This window comes from Leucoraja erinacea, chromosome 16 (genome assembly GCF_028641065.1).
Source record: "Leucoraja erinacea ecotype New England chromosome 16, Leri_hhj_1, whole genome shotgun sequence".
NCBI classification, from domain to species: domain Eukaryota; kingdom Metazoa; phylum Chordata; class Chondrichthyes; order Rajiformes; family Rajidae; genus Leucoraja; species Leucoraja erinaceus.
The window spans coordinates 5,154,895-5,172,582 of NC_073392.1; the positions used below are offsets into that span (position 1 = coordinate 5,154,895).

The following is a 17,688-nucleotide window of genomic DNA, read 5'->3' on the forward strand; positions in this document are numbered from 1 at the left end:
CAGAATCGTAAATCACGATGGATACAACAATAAGTTATCTGTATCACAGTATCTCTGTGTCAGGCATTTTACAGTTATAAAAGTCATATTCAATGTTCACGTTATATTGTGGAAGAACCTGCAGTCTTTGTTTAGCCAGTGGATTTTCTGCAGATATACAGTGAAAGCTAATGTATTTTTCCATTGAGGCAGCTAATCAGATGTATGTATCATTCGCAAGTTCTATCTTCCTTTCGGGCTCCTAAGCTTCACCACTGTCATTACTTTTGACAATCTGATGTTTCATAGTTGCCTACTTTTCTTTATCATCAAGTTGTTTTCCTCACCTTAATTTTCTTACTTGCTTTATTTTTAATTGTTTATTCATGGCACTGTCAATGATAATGTCGCAATAAACCAACCATTCCAGGGTTGAAATTATATATATTTTAATGTTTATAGTTATGTGGCAATGTTTGACAAGCTGCTTCAAAGATTCTTCATCTTTATGAGAATCTATTACATTCTGGACTTGGCAGTACAAGATATATTTGGAATTACCTTCAGTTCCATCAAGGAAATTCTGTCTCAACAATATTTTTTTAAAGAGATCCAGCATGAAAACAAGCCATTCAGCTAATCAAGTCCAGTCTGACTATCGATCATTGATGCTATGTTATCGCACTTTTCTCATCCACTGCCTGCCTGCACACTAAGGAACACTTTTACAGAGGACACTGAACCTGCAGACCCGTCCATCTTTTGAATGTGGGAGGAAACCGGAGCATCCGAGGAAACCCATGCAGTCACAGGGAGAATGTGTAAATTTGACACTGACAGCACCCGAGGTCAGGATCGAACCCAGGTCTCTGGTGCTGAGAGGCAGCAGCTCTACCAGCTGTGCCATTGATATGGATATTAGTCAGGACTATCGATTCAATTACGTGGAATCTTGCCAAAATGTCATCCATCAAATATATTAATTCTTACATTTTAATCAGCTGAAATTTATGAACAGAGAAGATTCCTTGTATTTTTGTTCTCAATGCTGAATTAAGTCCCAGGAATCACAATGGGGCAGTACAGTGGTTCATCGGCAGAGTTGCTACTTTACAGTGCCAGAGACCAGGATACAATCCTGACTGGGTTTTCTCCGGGTTCTCCGGTTTCCTCCCACACTCCAAAGACGTGCAAGTTAATTGGCTTCGGTAAGTTGTAAAATTGTCCCTAGTGTGTGCAGGTTGGCGTACGGGGTGATCACTGGTCTGTGCGGACTCGGTTGGCCTAAGAATTGTTTCAACAAGGTAGTCCCGATAACTAACAAGCAGCTGAACTAATATTCAATTCAGTAAATTTTCTGACTGTTTCAGTTGTGTGTAATTCAACAAAAGTGTCAACCTGCAAAAAATGAGTAATTCAAGTCCATTTCACCTGCAAATCAGCAATCCTACTGAACCTCGATGAATTTGCTCGTGCATTGCAAAGAAAGTATGAATCACTTTTACCAAGCATAGTTTCATTTATTTTAATATTTTAAGCAGGGAACTGCAGATGCTGGAAATGAAGGTTACACAAAAAAGCTGGAAAAACTCAGCGGTGCAGCAGCATCTATGTAGCGAAGGAAATAGGCAACGTTTCGGGCCGAAACCCTACTTTCGGCAAATGAAACGTTGCCTATCGCATAGATGGCTGCACAGGCTGAGTTTAAAGCTTAAAATAAACAAAAGATTACAAATACTGGCTGCAGTTTAGGCCACTGAAATGAAGGAATAAAATACAGTTTGTTGGCAGTATGTACAGTGTGCTGCCTAATTATACTTTCAAATGAAACTTTTATTGCAAATGGGACAACAGGAGGAGGTTAAAATAAAATAAAACAAAAGATTACAAATGAAATGTAACCTGAGCAGAATATGTAGTTAGATTTTGCATTGTGTTTGAGTGGGCATGGCTCTACTCTGGATGAAATTAATAATAGTACATTAAATAATAATAAACATATAAAATTATAAAAGGACTGGACAAGCTAGATGCAGGACTGAGGTGAGAAAAAACTATTTCACCCAGAGAGTTGTGAATATGTGGAATTCCCTGCCACAGAGGGCAGTGGAGGCCAAATCACTGGATGGATTTAAGAGAGAGGGGGGATAGATAGAGCTCCAAGGGCTAGTGGAATCAAGGAATATGGAGATAAGGCAGGCACGGGTTATTGATTGGTGACGATCAGCAATGATCACAATAAATGGCGGTGCTGGCTCGAAGGGCCGAATGGCCTCCTCCTGCGCCTAGTTTCTATGTTTCTACATTCATCAAAATAAATAGAAAATGTGAAATTTGACAGGAAGACTGCTTTGCGTCATCTTTTTGATGGCAACCTTCAGTTGTAGTTCCGTTTTTTATTATTGTCACGTGTCCTAGGTACAGTAAAATGCTTTTTGTTGCATGCTATCCTATCAGTGAAAAGATTATACATGACTGCAATCCAGATAATTTGGGGTTTTATTTGGACAATTAATTTTTTTAGAAAATTAGTTCAAGATCAATCTCTGTCTATCTGAAACCTTTTGATCATATCAAAAATGGTTTAATACTCTTATTATTTAACTCAAATTTTACTTTTTTTTGTTACATTTCTTTAGGTTTCATTAGCTTTAGTTCATAGTTCAAGGGGCTGTCCCACTGCGGCGACCTAATCTGCGAGTTTAGAAGAGTTTGCCGTTGACTCAAACTCGCAGCATGGTTGACACCTGGTCCTATGAGGTCACAGGAACTCTCCTTCATGCTTGAGGGAAGTTCCCGAATACTCACGGCCTCCGCTAGGTCGCGGAAAAATTTTCAGCATGTTGAAAAATTTTCCGCGTGTAAAATCTGGTTGGCATGGTTCTTTTGAACTCATAGTGCAGTGGAGTGGGGTCGCTATTTAGTTACAGGCAGTCGAGTGCAGCCGTAGGCAATCTCCTTCGCTGACCGGGCACTTTGATTGGCTCATTGGAGTTTTCAGGACCCTGGAAAACCGACCAGTAGGTTAAATGCCCGCTAAACTTTATTATACTTCTTTAAGATGTATAAAGTATCTCCACTCCTTCTCCCCCCCCCCTTGTGTGTGTGTGTGTGTGAGTGTGCGGTTTCAATGGGGACGGCCTATCCAGCTCGAGGCATTCTATGCGAGTGCCCTCGAGCTTGAAGGTCGAAGACACTCTTCTTAACTCGCGGATTAGGTCGCCGCAGTGGGACAGCCCCTTAACTCTTTGCTCATTGAGTACTTTGGGGAAGGACAGCACCCATAGTCAGGATCAAACCCAGTTCTCTGGTGCTGTGCCACCCCATGTTTAGTTCTACTGTAGTACTTGAAGCCTGGCACATGGTAGATATGGATGTAATAAAGTAGTAATGATGACATGTTACTTGGAAGGAGTGACACTGATAATGGAACAGAAAAAGCAGGAAATAAATACAGTGGCTTGCAAAAGTTTTCATACCCCTTGAACTTTTCCACATTTTGTCACGTTACAACCACAAACGTAAATGTATTTTATTGGGATTTTATGTGATAGACCAACACAAAGTGGCGTTACTTGTAAAACAATCCCGTTTCAATCCGGAGTAGGTGTGAACCTACTTCTGCAGCGATTGTGCCATTGTGAGTTTCCACGGAAAACGTCTTTGGATAGTTGTGCTGTTATTCCACTATGGAGCTGTCTCCTGCCAGTAGAATTAATGGCTGTCCAGGTAATCTTAACCAGTCCGCAGCCTGATTAGAAATCTTTCTTCATCTCTGAATTTCAAGCCAAAAGCTCCATTGAAAACAAAAAAAAATTGTGGAAGGGGTTTCTAATGATTTCATAAGTTCGTAAGTGATAGGAGTAGAATTAAGCCATTCGGCTAATCAAGTTTACTCTGCGATTTAATCACGGTTGATCTATCTTTCCCTCTCATACCCATTCTCCTGCCTTATCCCCACAATCCCTGACACCCGAATATGAGGATTTGTCTCCCCATTCTTAAGACTGAACACTCCTCAGGACATATTTCTAAGCATATTAAAATGCCAGACGTAATTTTATGGAAAGAATACTAATACAGTATAAACCCGCATTACGACAATTTGATGTGGAAATTCACTATTATTGAATTCAGAAATTACAACAAATTTGAGAATTTAGTTGAGAAAATAACAAAATGAATACTAGACTAAGTGGGACCCGTTGGGTCCCAGCATCACACAGGAGGGCTGGTCATCCAACGCAATATTCCACCTCTCCACCAATTCTAATATTTGGCCAGTTTGGGGGGGGCTTTCTGGAGCGCTAGTATGGGTGTTGTGGGCTGAAGGGACTGGTTTCCAGAGGGCTAGTATGCAAATTGTGCGCCAAATGGATTCTTGGGCTGGCGTCTCAGTCAATCAAGCCTGTTGTGCTGGCAACTCACTCATGGCTGGTGGGCTGGTAGTTGACTCACGGCTAATCCTTGAAATTCTATTTCAAGCAGGGTATAAGGCCACCAAATTCAAGTGCAGTTTCTTACCACTTCTAGCAGGGTGCAAGGCCACCAAATTCAAGTGCAGTTTCATACCATTTGAAGTAGGGTGCAAAGCCACTAAAGACAGCGAGTCGTGACCTCTCCCTCCTCCATCTTGCAGAGACTGAGCCACACCCACATTTCCGGGTTTTATAACCCCTCCCCCCCCCCCACCGGAAAAGGTGTGGCTTTCATGGAGTGATTGACAGGAGAGAGATTTTCAACATTTAAAAAAAAACTAATAACACTTTTATTTTTCATTGATGGGAAGAATTCTCTGCATCTGCTCAGCGGATGGGGACTGAGTAAGATGGCCAAAAATCACAGCCGTAAGTGGTTGCGTTTTATCTAAAATCAATATACAGTGCAAACAGGAAGTAAGTGCATTTACAGTAGTGCCTTTTAACTTCAAGCCAAAGCACCCAAGCCACCCGCTGAGTTTCTCCAGCATTTTTGTGTACCTTCGATTTTCCAGCATCTGCAGTTCCTTCTTAAACAATAAATAATTTTCTCAATGTTTGTTTAGAGTTTCCATTTCTGGAAAATCATGATTGAGCTGGTTTTCTAAGAAGGTTGCCCCTCCACAATGCATGGTGCGAAATTGTGTTGAAATGTTGTTCATTGCACATATTATTTGCATGTGCTTTTGTTTGGTCTGTCTTTTCATTTAGATGTAATGAGAGATGTGTTCTGGTACCTCAATTGTTCTATGAGGCTTACGGCACGTTTTTCTTATTGTGCTTGAATAGGTGGTGTAATAATGTACAGCTTTGCACAGTGAAAACCACGTTGTGATGTTACCAAAGCAATGATTCTTCTGCAACTTCTAGCAGCAATTTCCCCAATGGTAATTTGAGCTTTCAGGATTCATTGAAGTTGCCAGTTGTCATGGTGACAGGCCCCCTGCTGCTGAATTTGTCCTGAGGAGTCTGTTCAGTCTTTAAGAAAAATCCTCATTAAAGGAGCACAAAAAAAAAGCGTTTTACCAACTCGACGACTTGCAAATATTTTTACTGATATTTTGAACACTCCATGGTCATGAGCAAAAGAAAATTAAGAGAGTCGAAAATTTACAGTCGCATAAAAATGTCCAACTTCTATCATCCAAGATAAGCTTTTAAAAGCTTCCAACAACATGCATGGATTCAAACAATAGCTGCATTTTATGATTCTTCTCTTGTAAAGTTAATTACAGTGCATATCACAAAATGGTGCACATGGTACCTGTTAGTATATTTTTAGACAAGCAAAATGTTTGCCTCATCCAAAAAAAAACCTGATATAATTTCAATGGCAATTAAAAGCTTTTTTCCTGACAAAACTAACTTTACTCTTTTGTATCTCGCTTCCAAACATTGACATTCAAATGGTTTCAGCTGATCCTTTGAAACATTAATCCCTCCCAAATGTGCTACCACTTCTTCTATTCACTGGATGACTTTATTTAAGTTATTCCAAATGTGTTTAGTTATATTGTGGGTTTCACTTGTAAAACTATCCCGTTTCAAACCAGAGCAGGCGTGAACATACTTGTGTAGCGATTATGCTTCTGTAGTAAAAGCCCCTGAACAGCCTGCTGTTGTTCCACTATAAACCATTAGAAACAGCAAACGAGTGCTTTTAATATTAATTTGAAAGCACAAATTTTATCTGCCTCTAACAAAGGTCACATAATGGCTGGTAGACACAAAATGCTGGAGTAACTCAGCGGGACAGGCAGCATCTCTGGAGAGAAGGAATGGGTGACGTTTCAGGTCGAGATCCTTCTTCAGACCCGACCCGACTTCTCGACCCAAAACGTCACCCATCCAGAGATGTTTGCCTGCCCCGCTGAGATACCCCAGCAATTGTGTTTACCTGCAATTAAAACCAGCATCTGCAGTTCTTTCTGTCACATCATGGCTAATTACGTTCCATATTGTGGTCTAACATAATCTGCCATAGTTTAAATTTTTGCAATGAAATCTGTTTTCATTGAAGTAAAACCGTGTGGTACTTCCAGTCTTTATTCAAATGACTCCAAAATTCCCACCCAGATGCAGACAACATTCTGTTTAATCTGACCAACAGAGGGGTTGCATGAGCCAACGATGTTGATTTTCATCATTTCTGGCGTGTACTTAAAATTAATTATTTTGCTTAATTCGAAGCATAATTATAACAATTATTGGACATTGGAAATGATTGACCTTCAGAATTTAACATGAAGGTTCTTCATGATAAATGTAGGAACAGGGAACCGCTGATGCGGGTTTACAAAGAAAAGACAAGGTGCTGGAGTAACTCAGCGAGTCAGGCAGCATCTCTGAAGAACATGTGTAGGTAATGTTTCAAGTCAGGACCTTTCTTCAGATTGATTGTGGGGGGAGGGGGGGATAGAAAGCTAGAAGAGAGGAGGGGCAAAACAAAGCATGGCAGGCAATAGGTGAACACAAGTGAGAAAGGGTTTTGATAGGCAGATGACTGGACAAAGCCAGAGATTAAAAGAAGGGTGCGCTACAAGAGTTGCGAATTGTGAATCCAGAGGAAGAAATGGAGAGGAGAAATATATGACAGTCTAGGTGGGGCACGGGGAAGGGGAAGAAATGGGAGAGAAGGGGTGGGGGCTTGTGGGAGGTTACCTAAACTAGAGAGTTCAATGTTCATACTGTTGGGTGAATTCCCAAGCGGAATATGAGGGGCTGCTCCTCCAGTTTGGGTGTGGCGTCACTCTATCAATGGAGGAAGCCCAGGACAGAAAGATCAGTATGGGAACATAGACACAAAGTGCTGAAGTACCTCAGCAGAACAAGCAGCATCTCTGGTGAGAAAGAATGGATGACGTTTCCAGTCTAGACCCTTCTTCAGACCTTGTCTTCAGGTCTGATGAAGGGTCTCAACCCGAAACGTCACCCATTCCTTCTCTCCAGAGATGCTGCCTGTCCCACTGAGTTACTCCAGCTTTTTGCGTCTATCTTCGGTTTAAACCAGCATCTGCAGTTCCTTCCCACACATAATGTCCAGATGTGTTTTGGTAATGCTACTTTAAAACCAAATACTGGCTACCCCGATCTTTTATCATTTTATACCAAGGGTTAATTCACAACGACTGGAAAGGAATGGAGTTTGATTTACATTTCATGTAAAAATCTATATTCGTGACTCACTGGAGTGGAACTTGAAGTAAATACTTTCAGTTTCAGAGATGGATGTGCTGTCACTGTACATAGAACTCTCTTATTTTGGAAAATAGATATATTTCATTATCTTAAATTATTGTAATGTCTCATTGTATCAAATAAAACCACCTTAGAAAAGAAATGATCCCACTGAAATATATTTGATAAAACTTTTCAAATTGTTTGCATATATTAAATTTGCTTCAACCACTGTGAGGCCGTTAGAAAATATACTGTTGGTAGTTCATTGCAAAATAGATCCTTTCCGGGTTCAGAAAACTCCCTCGTCATTCAGATCTATCTAATTGTCATATATATTATTGCCTTCATTCCAGAATAAGACTACAGTGAGTCTAAAAATGATGTAAGCACTTCTGTAATTTTCTTAAACATATTCAGTATTTGCCTTTTGAAATGTTCCTGAGTTGACCTAAGCTTAGAATGATAGTCATACAACAAGGAAACAGGCTGGTCTGCCCGACTTTCCCTTGCTGACCAAGATGCCCCGTCTACATTCGTCTCACCTCCCCACATTTGGCCCATAGCTCTCTAAACCAGTGATCAGCAACCTACGGCCCAATCATCCGGCCAGCAGGAGTATTTATTTTCAATTAGTTTTCGCGATCTGGGAATTGTAGCTAGTCCTGGGGACACGAGCTGATCTGGGAACTGCATCTAGTCCCGGAGACATGGGCTGATCTGGGAACTGCAGCTGGTCCCGGGGCAGGCAGGTGACCTGAACTGCAGCCAGTCCCGGGGCAGGCGACCTGGGAACTGCAGAAAACGATTTGAAAAACATGTGAACACTATTGCGAAAAACAACACCAAGTGTCACACTATGGCGATAGATGTGGCACGCCATCCGCTCACAGACATGGGTTACTGGTCCCTATGCAGAACAAGGTTGCCGACTCCTGCTCTAAACCATTCCTATGCTTATACCTGTCCAAATGTCTTTTAAATGTTGTCACAGTACAATGCATTAATGTGTTTGAGTTCCTACAGTTTGCTAAAGATGTTTGAATATAAAATAAAACTGCGCACTTATTTCTAATGTACAGCAATGGCAAAACTGTTGTGAAAAAAATATCTGAGCATAGCTGCACATATTCTTGCTTCTACCACATAAACTGAAATATTAATGTTATTGACTAATACTTTACAGCCTTTTCATATCAAAATTATAATCCAATTTTGAAGCATTTTCTTTTGAATGTTTCATTGTCGTATTTCCAATTTCACATACAGAATGTTCAAGGGATTAAGAGGACAATGGGAATCAAGCCTATGTAGTTGATTTAGATTTATCCTTCTTTACTGGTGATTTGCATTAGTTCCTTCCTTTGCCCCATATGTGGCCATTGCACTGTCTACTTGCTGATGAGACCCAAGGCGATATCGACCCCACTGGGATGAATATCGTGGCTCCAAGGGTATTAAACAATGCATTCAGCTTTCCAAAAGCTGGAAGGCGGTTATTTGAGGTCTTATTGCAATGTTAATCAGCTTTTTCTGATTATTTTGTGTTGTATATAGCAGCTTTGGAATATCATACAAATCAAATCTTTGTGTGTATGTGGTAATTCGGAAACATATTTGTGCAGTTACAAGGCACTTGAGTATAATGGTCCACCGTTATAGGGAATGTTTGTTTCATGTATGCATTTTAACAATTGAAATAATGGCTTCTTTGACTATGAGACAGGGTTCATGCCTCACTTCTTCATCTCAGCTACACGCACATCATCCACAGCCTACCTTCAATCTATGTCATTATAGTCCCTCACGCGTTTGTTTAATCTCTTGAGGGAACTTTTACTCGATTTATTCTTGTCTAACCGGGAAAGTCAAGCAAATTCCACTTGCCAAAATACTCTGTATCCCCACTCTTCTGCTCTTGTTTCTTTCCATAAAATAACTTATGGCTACATTGATCCATCATGGTGATCAGTCGACAAAAGGAATCAAAGAGAGTAGGGTAATTTATTAAAACGAATAATTACTTTATTATTGTGATTATTACACTTTTCCATAAATTATTAGTGTCAGATTCCATAGACATTATACATGGATAGGTTTAATAGAACATAGAACAGTACAGCACAGGAACAGGCCATTCAGCCCACAATTTCTGTGCCAAACATAATGCCAAGATAAATGCCTCTGAAATGTGAATATCGTAATCTGCCTCCACCACTACTCCAGGCCAGTTTATTTCCTTTCTGATATTTGTGTTCCTTTGGGGGAACTGTCCCTGCATTTTAGATCACTATCAGTCAAATAATCAGCTTTGCTTCTTCCATTCAGAATTGGTTGCTGCTGTAGCTCTTGTAACTTTGTAAAGAAATAATGATCATGTATGTTTACCTATTGCTTGACAATCAGTTTTAAAGAATGCTTCTTACCAGACATATCTGAAATAGACATTGAAAACTATGTGTCCCATCTGATCAGCTCAATACACAAAACATGGAGAGCATAATTTTGAGAAATGATTAGGAACTTGACCTGTCAATTGCCCTGTTGCTTTGGTTTTCATATTATCTTTGATGTTTGATCAATTTTCCTTTACTATATTCTTTCATCCTGAAAATATTAATTATTACTGTCCTAAAAGTTAGAGGGAGGAACAATGAATGTTCCTTATTAAACAAATTGCCCCTCAAAACATTGGAGGGAAATCAGTCTTTTAGTTGCCTCAAATGGGGAAAGTAAATTATAATGCTGTCAAATAAAGTGTTGAAATGTCATTTTTCGGAAGTTGACATCAGTCTGAAGAAGGGTCCTGACCTATAACGTTATCTGTCCAGTCCCTCCACACATACTGCCTGACCTGCTAAGTCACTCCACGTTCACTTATGTGCACACAAAATGTATATAATTTCAGTGCACAATAAGAAATGATACTATAGAAATTGAATATTCGTGCAAATTGTATCAATCCATACATCAATTTTCTGTAATCCGAAAACTGCACAAAGATCATTTGATATGGTAACTATACCTCCACAATATTTAAAAGCACATAAGACTGATAAGAATGAACAGTTACTGAGAATGGAGTGAGAGAGGAAACTAGTTCTGCTGTTCCCAGGAACGAGCATATGTGTGTACACTAGTCTTTTGAATATAATAAATTCACTTGTGTGTATGGGTGTCCATAAATTAGGCATTCATAATAATTTCAATTTCATGGATCCATTTTTGATCCAAGGAGATGAATGCTTTTTATCTCATCATTAATATCAATTTTTATTAATTTACGAGGTGCAAGTCTTTGAAGCAGGGCAGGATGCATCCTGTTCCTAATTGCCCTTGAGAAGGCAATTGTAATTCTTTCTTGAGGCAGTCCCGCTGAAGATATGTCCACAATGATTGTGAGGAGGTAGTTCTGGGATTAAATACAGCAGTAAAGATAAAGCATCTCTAAGTTAGGATAGTGAATGACTTGAAAGAAAGCTTGCGTTGAATAATGTTCCCATCTCACTACAAGTGTGGGAGGGACTATTAAAGTTGCTGATGCACAATACAGCCACATTCTGGTCGTGATGGAAGGAATGAATGATTTGGATACTCATATTAGAAATGTGCCTAGTAGAGATCCAATGATTTTGGCCCCGATTTTAACAACAGATATTACGCAGGCTTATTTAGGTACTACATAAAACGGCACAAGATTAGACCCTTAGACCTGCAATATCCATACTGAACATGATGCTTGGTTAAACGAATAACCTCTGCCTGCACATGATCCACATCCCATTATTCCCTGCATATCCATAATTGCCTCTGAAATGCGCTCAGTCTCATTCTTAGCAGAAGCAAATAAAACTGCATTTGTATTATTAATTTTTATATGTGGGAGTAACTGGGACTTACTGAACCAGGGTTTATCCAGGATCAGCAAAATGCACCCAAGTTAGAATCATTGCAGATTGGAGGGGTAACTGGCAGGCAATGGTTTCTTATAATAAGAAGATAAACACAAAATGCTGGAGTAGTTCAGTGGGTCAGGCAGCATCTCTGGAGAGAAGGAATGGGTGACGTTACAGGTCAAAAACCTTTATGTTTCTTCTGCTCTTCTCAGGATGGGCATTTGACAGAAGGGAGTCAAAGAAGCCTCAGTGAATTACCTGCAGTGCATTACAGTTAATGTCTGGCTGCATCTCTGGATGACACAACATGGTTTATAGCACTCAACATTTTTTGCAGACTATTCACTGTTCTAATGTAGATACAGTGGTGAATTTGCATGCAATAATTTTCAGAGAGGGATTCTGAACATGATTTCAGCAGTGCCCTCAATGCAGAATACCCAGCCCTTTAATTGCCTGGGCTCATGATAACGATTGGCATTCGCATCTGTTTGGCTGCCACAGCTGGACACCGGCCAAGTTTGTTGGTGCAATTGCCAAGGGTCAGCCAGGGGCCTGTTTAAAAAGACAATCGAACGCTCAAAACAAAGCTGCACTGTCTTTTGTCTCCTGGTTCACGTTGACTGAACAGAGAAAGAGGAATACCACAAGGTTCAGGAAATACTGTAAGCCACTGTAGTTTCAGATTGGTAAATACCGGCTGCTTTGAATGAATCATCAAGTCTACATGGGTCCCAGTGGTGGAACTCCATGTTTTCTTCTGCAAGATTCATACTGAGGTCAAACTTGGTGAACAGACGCTGAGCCTTTGAACGCAATGGGGATCGTGGGGCTGCAGGGAAGAAAAGGGAAAAAGTATTTATTTTAAATTATTTTTTATTTGATTAATGTTTTAATTATTTTTAAATGATTTATTTAATGTTTAATCATTTCTGAAGCACTTCAAGGCTGTTCCCAGGGTAATATTTCTCCATTGTGGTTTACCGTTCATGTTGCTGATAGATAGCGGAGTCAGGGGATATGGGGAGAAGGCAGGAACGGGGTACTGATTAGGGATGATCAACCATGATCAAATTGAATGGCTCAAATTGCTGGCTCAAAGGGCCGAATGGCCTACTCCTGCACCTATTGTCTATTGTCTATTCTGGGATCATCAGCCTAGCAAGAAAGCCCCCTCCACATCTGGATTATGTCAATTTAGGTGAAGTATGACCTGGGGTGTTGGAGCCCATCAGTAAAACCCAGTCTACAGCTTTGCAATTATTTATGAGCCACCTGCCTACTTCTGGAAGGTGCTTTTCCTGAACTTGATTGATCAGTTGATATTGGTGGCAGCCAGTGTCAAGGGAATGGGGTTTTTGATATTTAAACGGTCGCATCTGTCCCATTCTACCCAGGTGGGGTTGGAAAATTGGGGTTGTGCTTTGAGCTTTCCTTCTAATTATTTTTTGAGAGACCTTACACTGAACCCACGCATTAGTTTGAGATCAGTTTTGCAGATGCACTCTGAGTCATTCTCATCTCTTTCCATGATTCACGTTTAATTAGCTTCAAAGATGCACCTAAAAATGTAATTTTGCTAACAGTTATAAGCAAAATAATTTGTACTGCTGTTCACATTTTATATAATCGCTTCCAAATGACATTGTAACAGATAATATTGAATAACTCAAGATATATATAATTAATTTGATGCTAGCCCTGCAAAAATTGTAATTTAAATGCTTTCATTAAATGAAAACAAACTTTAAGTTTCATTTTTTCCCAACTAAAAGTCAAAATCAAATCAAATGCTGCTGAGAAAAGTGGAAAATTAAGCTTGTGAATATATGTGGGTTTTGAATAATGTGGTTTTTCAGTCAAACTAATCAAATTTGCGAATGCAGTAATTTAGTTCTATGTGCACACTTGTCAGGTATTTTAATATATTATGTCTTATGCAACATTAGACTCAAACAAAAAAAAATCAAAAGCTGTAACTGTAGTTGAGTTGTGCTGAGTGCCTTAATTAGCAGCCAGTAATTACAGCTCACCAATTATAAAGTGTGAGATCACCCCATGTAACAGAACAGTGCAGAAGAAAAACATAAGGGGCATTTTTTTGTTGTTTTTAGAGTGATGATAACAATAAATTTACATGAATCAGGAAACAGCCACATTAGGGCTGTATGCAGGTGCTCCCAAATGGTTTATTAAGGGCTTCATTGTGGTATAATAATCCTTTTGTTAGAAGCCCCTGATGAACACTGCAGCCCCTCCTTCTGTCACCAGAGCACCGAGAGGCTCATTTGATATTCAGTTCCAGCCCAAGGAAAGTCATTAAATCAGATGAGCAATGACGCTGGAGTTTTAGAGTCCAGCTTCAGTCAACATCACCATGCAAAGGCTGTTCACAGCTCTGTGTGCTGTTGTTGGCCGCGCTTTCTCAATGATGACCAATTTGTGCTCGTTACTTTGCATCAAATACAGGTACAGTATGGAGAGGTTTGTGGTGCCACACATCTTTAATCCTCAGAAACTGTTTTGCTTCAATCCTTCTTTGTGGTGTAAAGATTTTCATCATCCTTGGGCCCCAGTCCATTCAGGAGTAAATCTATTGATTTCTCTTTCTCTGCTTGTGATTCAGTGTTTTCTTATTGCTCTAAATATCCTCAAGATGATAGGCAGAGAGCTTATTAATTTTGAAAAGTTTTTTCTTTAAAAGTGGAGGTGTAATTGTATTAACTTTGGAAACTGGTGAATCTTGACTATGATGCACTTCTAGGAGCTGAAAAGGAATTTAGATGAGCAGGCATTATATTTCTTTGATGATTCTTTTCAAAGGATCTTCAGAAATCTCTGAATGACTGACAATGAAAGGCAAATGAAATGATTGCTATGTGCCAGGGATTTATTTACAAGCATCCACTATTTCAAAGCTTTAAGATTTTGTCTGTGCAAATAGTTTATTGCATATAGCAATAAAATAACTATATTGTGTATTTCCCCTCAGAAAGTGCTTTCAGACAGCGCACTTCTATGTGGAGGATAGCAATTCACCGCGGGTGGTTCCTAACGAAAGCATTCCCATTATTCCAATTCCAGGTATGTTAATTATTCTTTCTTTGCATTAGTAAAATACAATTTAGAATGATGTTTCATTTAAGTTCATATTTACACAACATAAAGCAATATATATATATATAGCTCGGAAATGCCTCAAAGTTTGGATATGATGCTCTGAAGCTTTTGACTGGGACAGACTTGTAATTATAATTATAATATCAAACAGTGAATAATATTTTAACGAGTTAGATGGAATGTCTTTTAAGGTGCTATTAGATAGAATAATTTGTTTTTTGATTGTATTTGATCTTGGTTAAAAAAAGACATGAATCAAATTTAAGACATTATTACCAGCTTTTGAGAGACACAAGACCAACATTTCAGTGAAGAATCTAACTGTGCTTTGTGAGCCCGTGTTGAACCTGGATGGGCTGGGAAGGGAGGGAGGTAGCAATTAGATTCTAGAACTTTGTGACAGATTTCTGCCCATTTGCGACCCAAAAAACATGCAAAAAAAGATGTGTATAGGTGTGTGTTGAAATGATTGGTTGTAATATCGGAGAAAAGCTAGCTCATGATATTCTATGCAAGGGCTCTGTATCAAACACTATTATTTTCTACAAAATGAAATGATCTGATCAGTAATGCTGCTTTGTTATTGATCGAACCACAACTGGTGTAACATATGCAAATTCTGTCATCATGAAGTGTTCATTTATCGGCTAGAGTTTCTCCACAATTCTAACTAACTAGCTGTTACATATCAAGAGGTTAAATGTTCGTGATTTCCTTATCTATCATATAGTTATCAGCAGGATGATAAGAGCAGATCACAAAACGTTGACTTTATTATGGGCTGTATGAATACAAGCAGACATTTGTCATGCAGTTACACATTAGCATTAAGTTGATAATCAGCCTTTGATTGTAATGCCAAGAGAATTAAGGTAAAAGTCCTGTTAATCCTTACATAAGGAATCACATAGTTCCACAGTTGTAAATTGCACACAGTTTCTCAAGATTGCTAAAATCCCATCAAGCAGCCAACTTGAAGGATTTTCTTTTTCTGATTTTATATGCAGTGCCACTGTGATGAGGAGTGAATGCCTGGTGTTTTATTACTGTGCACGGTAGTTAACACAGTGCTGCCTGGATAAATTGTCTTCATTGACGGCCTGTCGCGGTATTTCATTGGTTGCTGTTGATCACTGTCTTCTGTTCATGCGCTTTGAATAATAGTTCCTGTCTATCTATTGACAAGTGTCCACATCAGGCTCAAGGAGCAGATTGAATACTGATGGACGGTTCACTTTGACAACAAGTCCACTTGCTGCAATGTTCTTTTCGCTTTGTTTTAAGCTTCAATGCAGCGACTTTGGTGCACGTCAGATCATGAGATAGCTCCATGATAAAACTTTAACATGATTCAACTTTAACAAAAATGCTCCTTTAAATTGCTGATTTCTTAAGCAAATATTTTGATAACAAATTAAATAACTTGCAAACATATTACTAATCACATGAATATATAAATTGATGGAAGACCAGTGTGCCTATCCCACATATTCATGGTGCTTTAAGCATGACTCACAACGACACCAATCCCTTGCATACTAATCAGGCAGCCACAGCTATTAAGAAACTGGCCATGGAACTTTCTCTCAGCGTTGCTAAGGCAACTTTTTCCACCATTTGAGTCATCTGACATCACAGTTCATGGGCATGGGCAAGGACCTTGCTGTAGAAAAGCATTAGACCCAAGAATAGATACTTCCCACTAAATCAAAGATCGAAGCAGTATCCCAGAATTTGAATGTGTGGTGAATTATGTGCCAATGCTGATAACGTCAATGAGAAGACCATGGAAAACTGGAGGGCTTTCCACTTTGTGCTCCCATCACCTGGATGGGAAGGAGATCAAAAGAAGTTCCACCCAGGAAAATGCTGAAAACATTTTTACTTTACACTTTAGACTGTACTTTAGACTTTAGAGATGCAGCACGGAAACAGGCCCTTTGGCCCAAAGAGTCAATGCCAACTAGCGATCACCCCGTACACTAGCAATGTCCTACACGCTAGGGAAAATGTACAACCTACAAACCTAAATGTCTTTGGAGTGTGGGGGGAAACCAGAGCAAGTGGAGGAAACTCATGCGGTCACAGGGAGAATATACAAACTCCGTTCAGACAGCACCCGTGGTTGGGATCGATCCGGGTCTCTGGTGCTGTAAGTCAGCAACTCTACCGCTTCACCACTATGCACCTCTGCAAGTTATGTAACTAACTCGGGTTTAGCTGGCTGTAAAAACGCTACATGTTTCTGACATACACAGTGCCCTCCATAATGTTTGGGATAAAGACCCATCATTTATTTATTTACCTCTGTACCCCACAATTTGAGATTTATAATAGAAAAAATATCACATGTGGTTAAAGTGCACATTGTCAGATTTTATTAAAGGCCATTTTTATACATTTTGGTTTCACCATGTAGACATTACAGCAATGTTTATACATAGTCACCCCATTTCAGGGCACCATAATGTTTGTGACACATGGCTTCACAGGCGTTTGTAATTGCTCAGGTTACGCTTAATTGCCTCCTTAATGCAGGTATGAGAGCTCTCATAACCTAGTCTTTCCTCCAGTCTTTCCATCAGCTTTGGAAACTTTTATTGCTGTTTATCAACATGAGGACCAAAGTTGTGCCAATGAAAGTCAAGTAAGCCATTATGAGACTGAGAAACAAGAACAAGAATAAAACTGTTAGAGACATCAGCCAAACCTTAGGCTTACCAAAATCCGCTGTTTGGAACATCATTAAGAAGAAAGAGAACACTACTGAGCTTACTAATCGCAAAGGGACTGGCAGGTCAAGGAAGACCTCCACAGCTGATGGTAGAAGAATTCTCTCTAAAATAAAGAAAAATCCCCAAACAGACCCAAATCCCCAAACATTCCGACAGATCAGAAACACTCTTCAGGAGTCACGTGTGGATTTGTCAATGACCACTGTCCCCAGAAGACTTCATGAACAGAAATACAGAGGCTACACTGCAAGAAATACAGAGGCTACACTGCAAACCACTGATTAGCCACAAAAATAGGATGGC

At 39.5% G+C, this 17,688-nt stretch overlaps 1 protein-coding gene across 1 annotated transcript in view; it reads left to right on the forward strand.

The window, feature by feature from the left end:
• The window catches only part of ptprga (protein tyrosine phosphatase receptor type Ga), a 483,112-nt gene that overhangs the window by 417,450 nt on the left and 47,974 nt on the right, over nucleotides 1–17,688 (forward strand). The window contains exon 14 of the mRNA XM_055647582.1: nucleotides 14,523–14,614. Coding sequence (XP_055503557.1) covers nucleotides 14,523–14,614 — 92 coding nt within the window. The remainder of the gene's footprint in view (nucleotides 1–14,522; nucleotides 14,615–17,688) is intronic.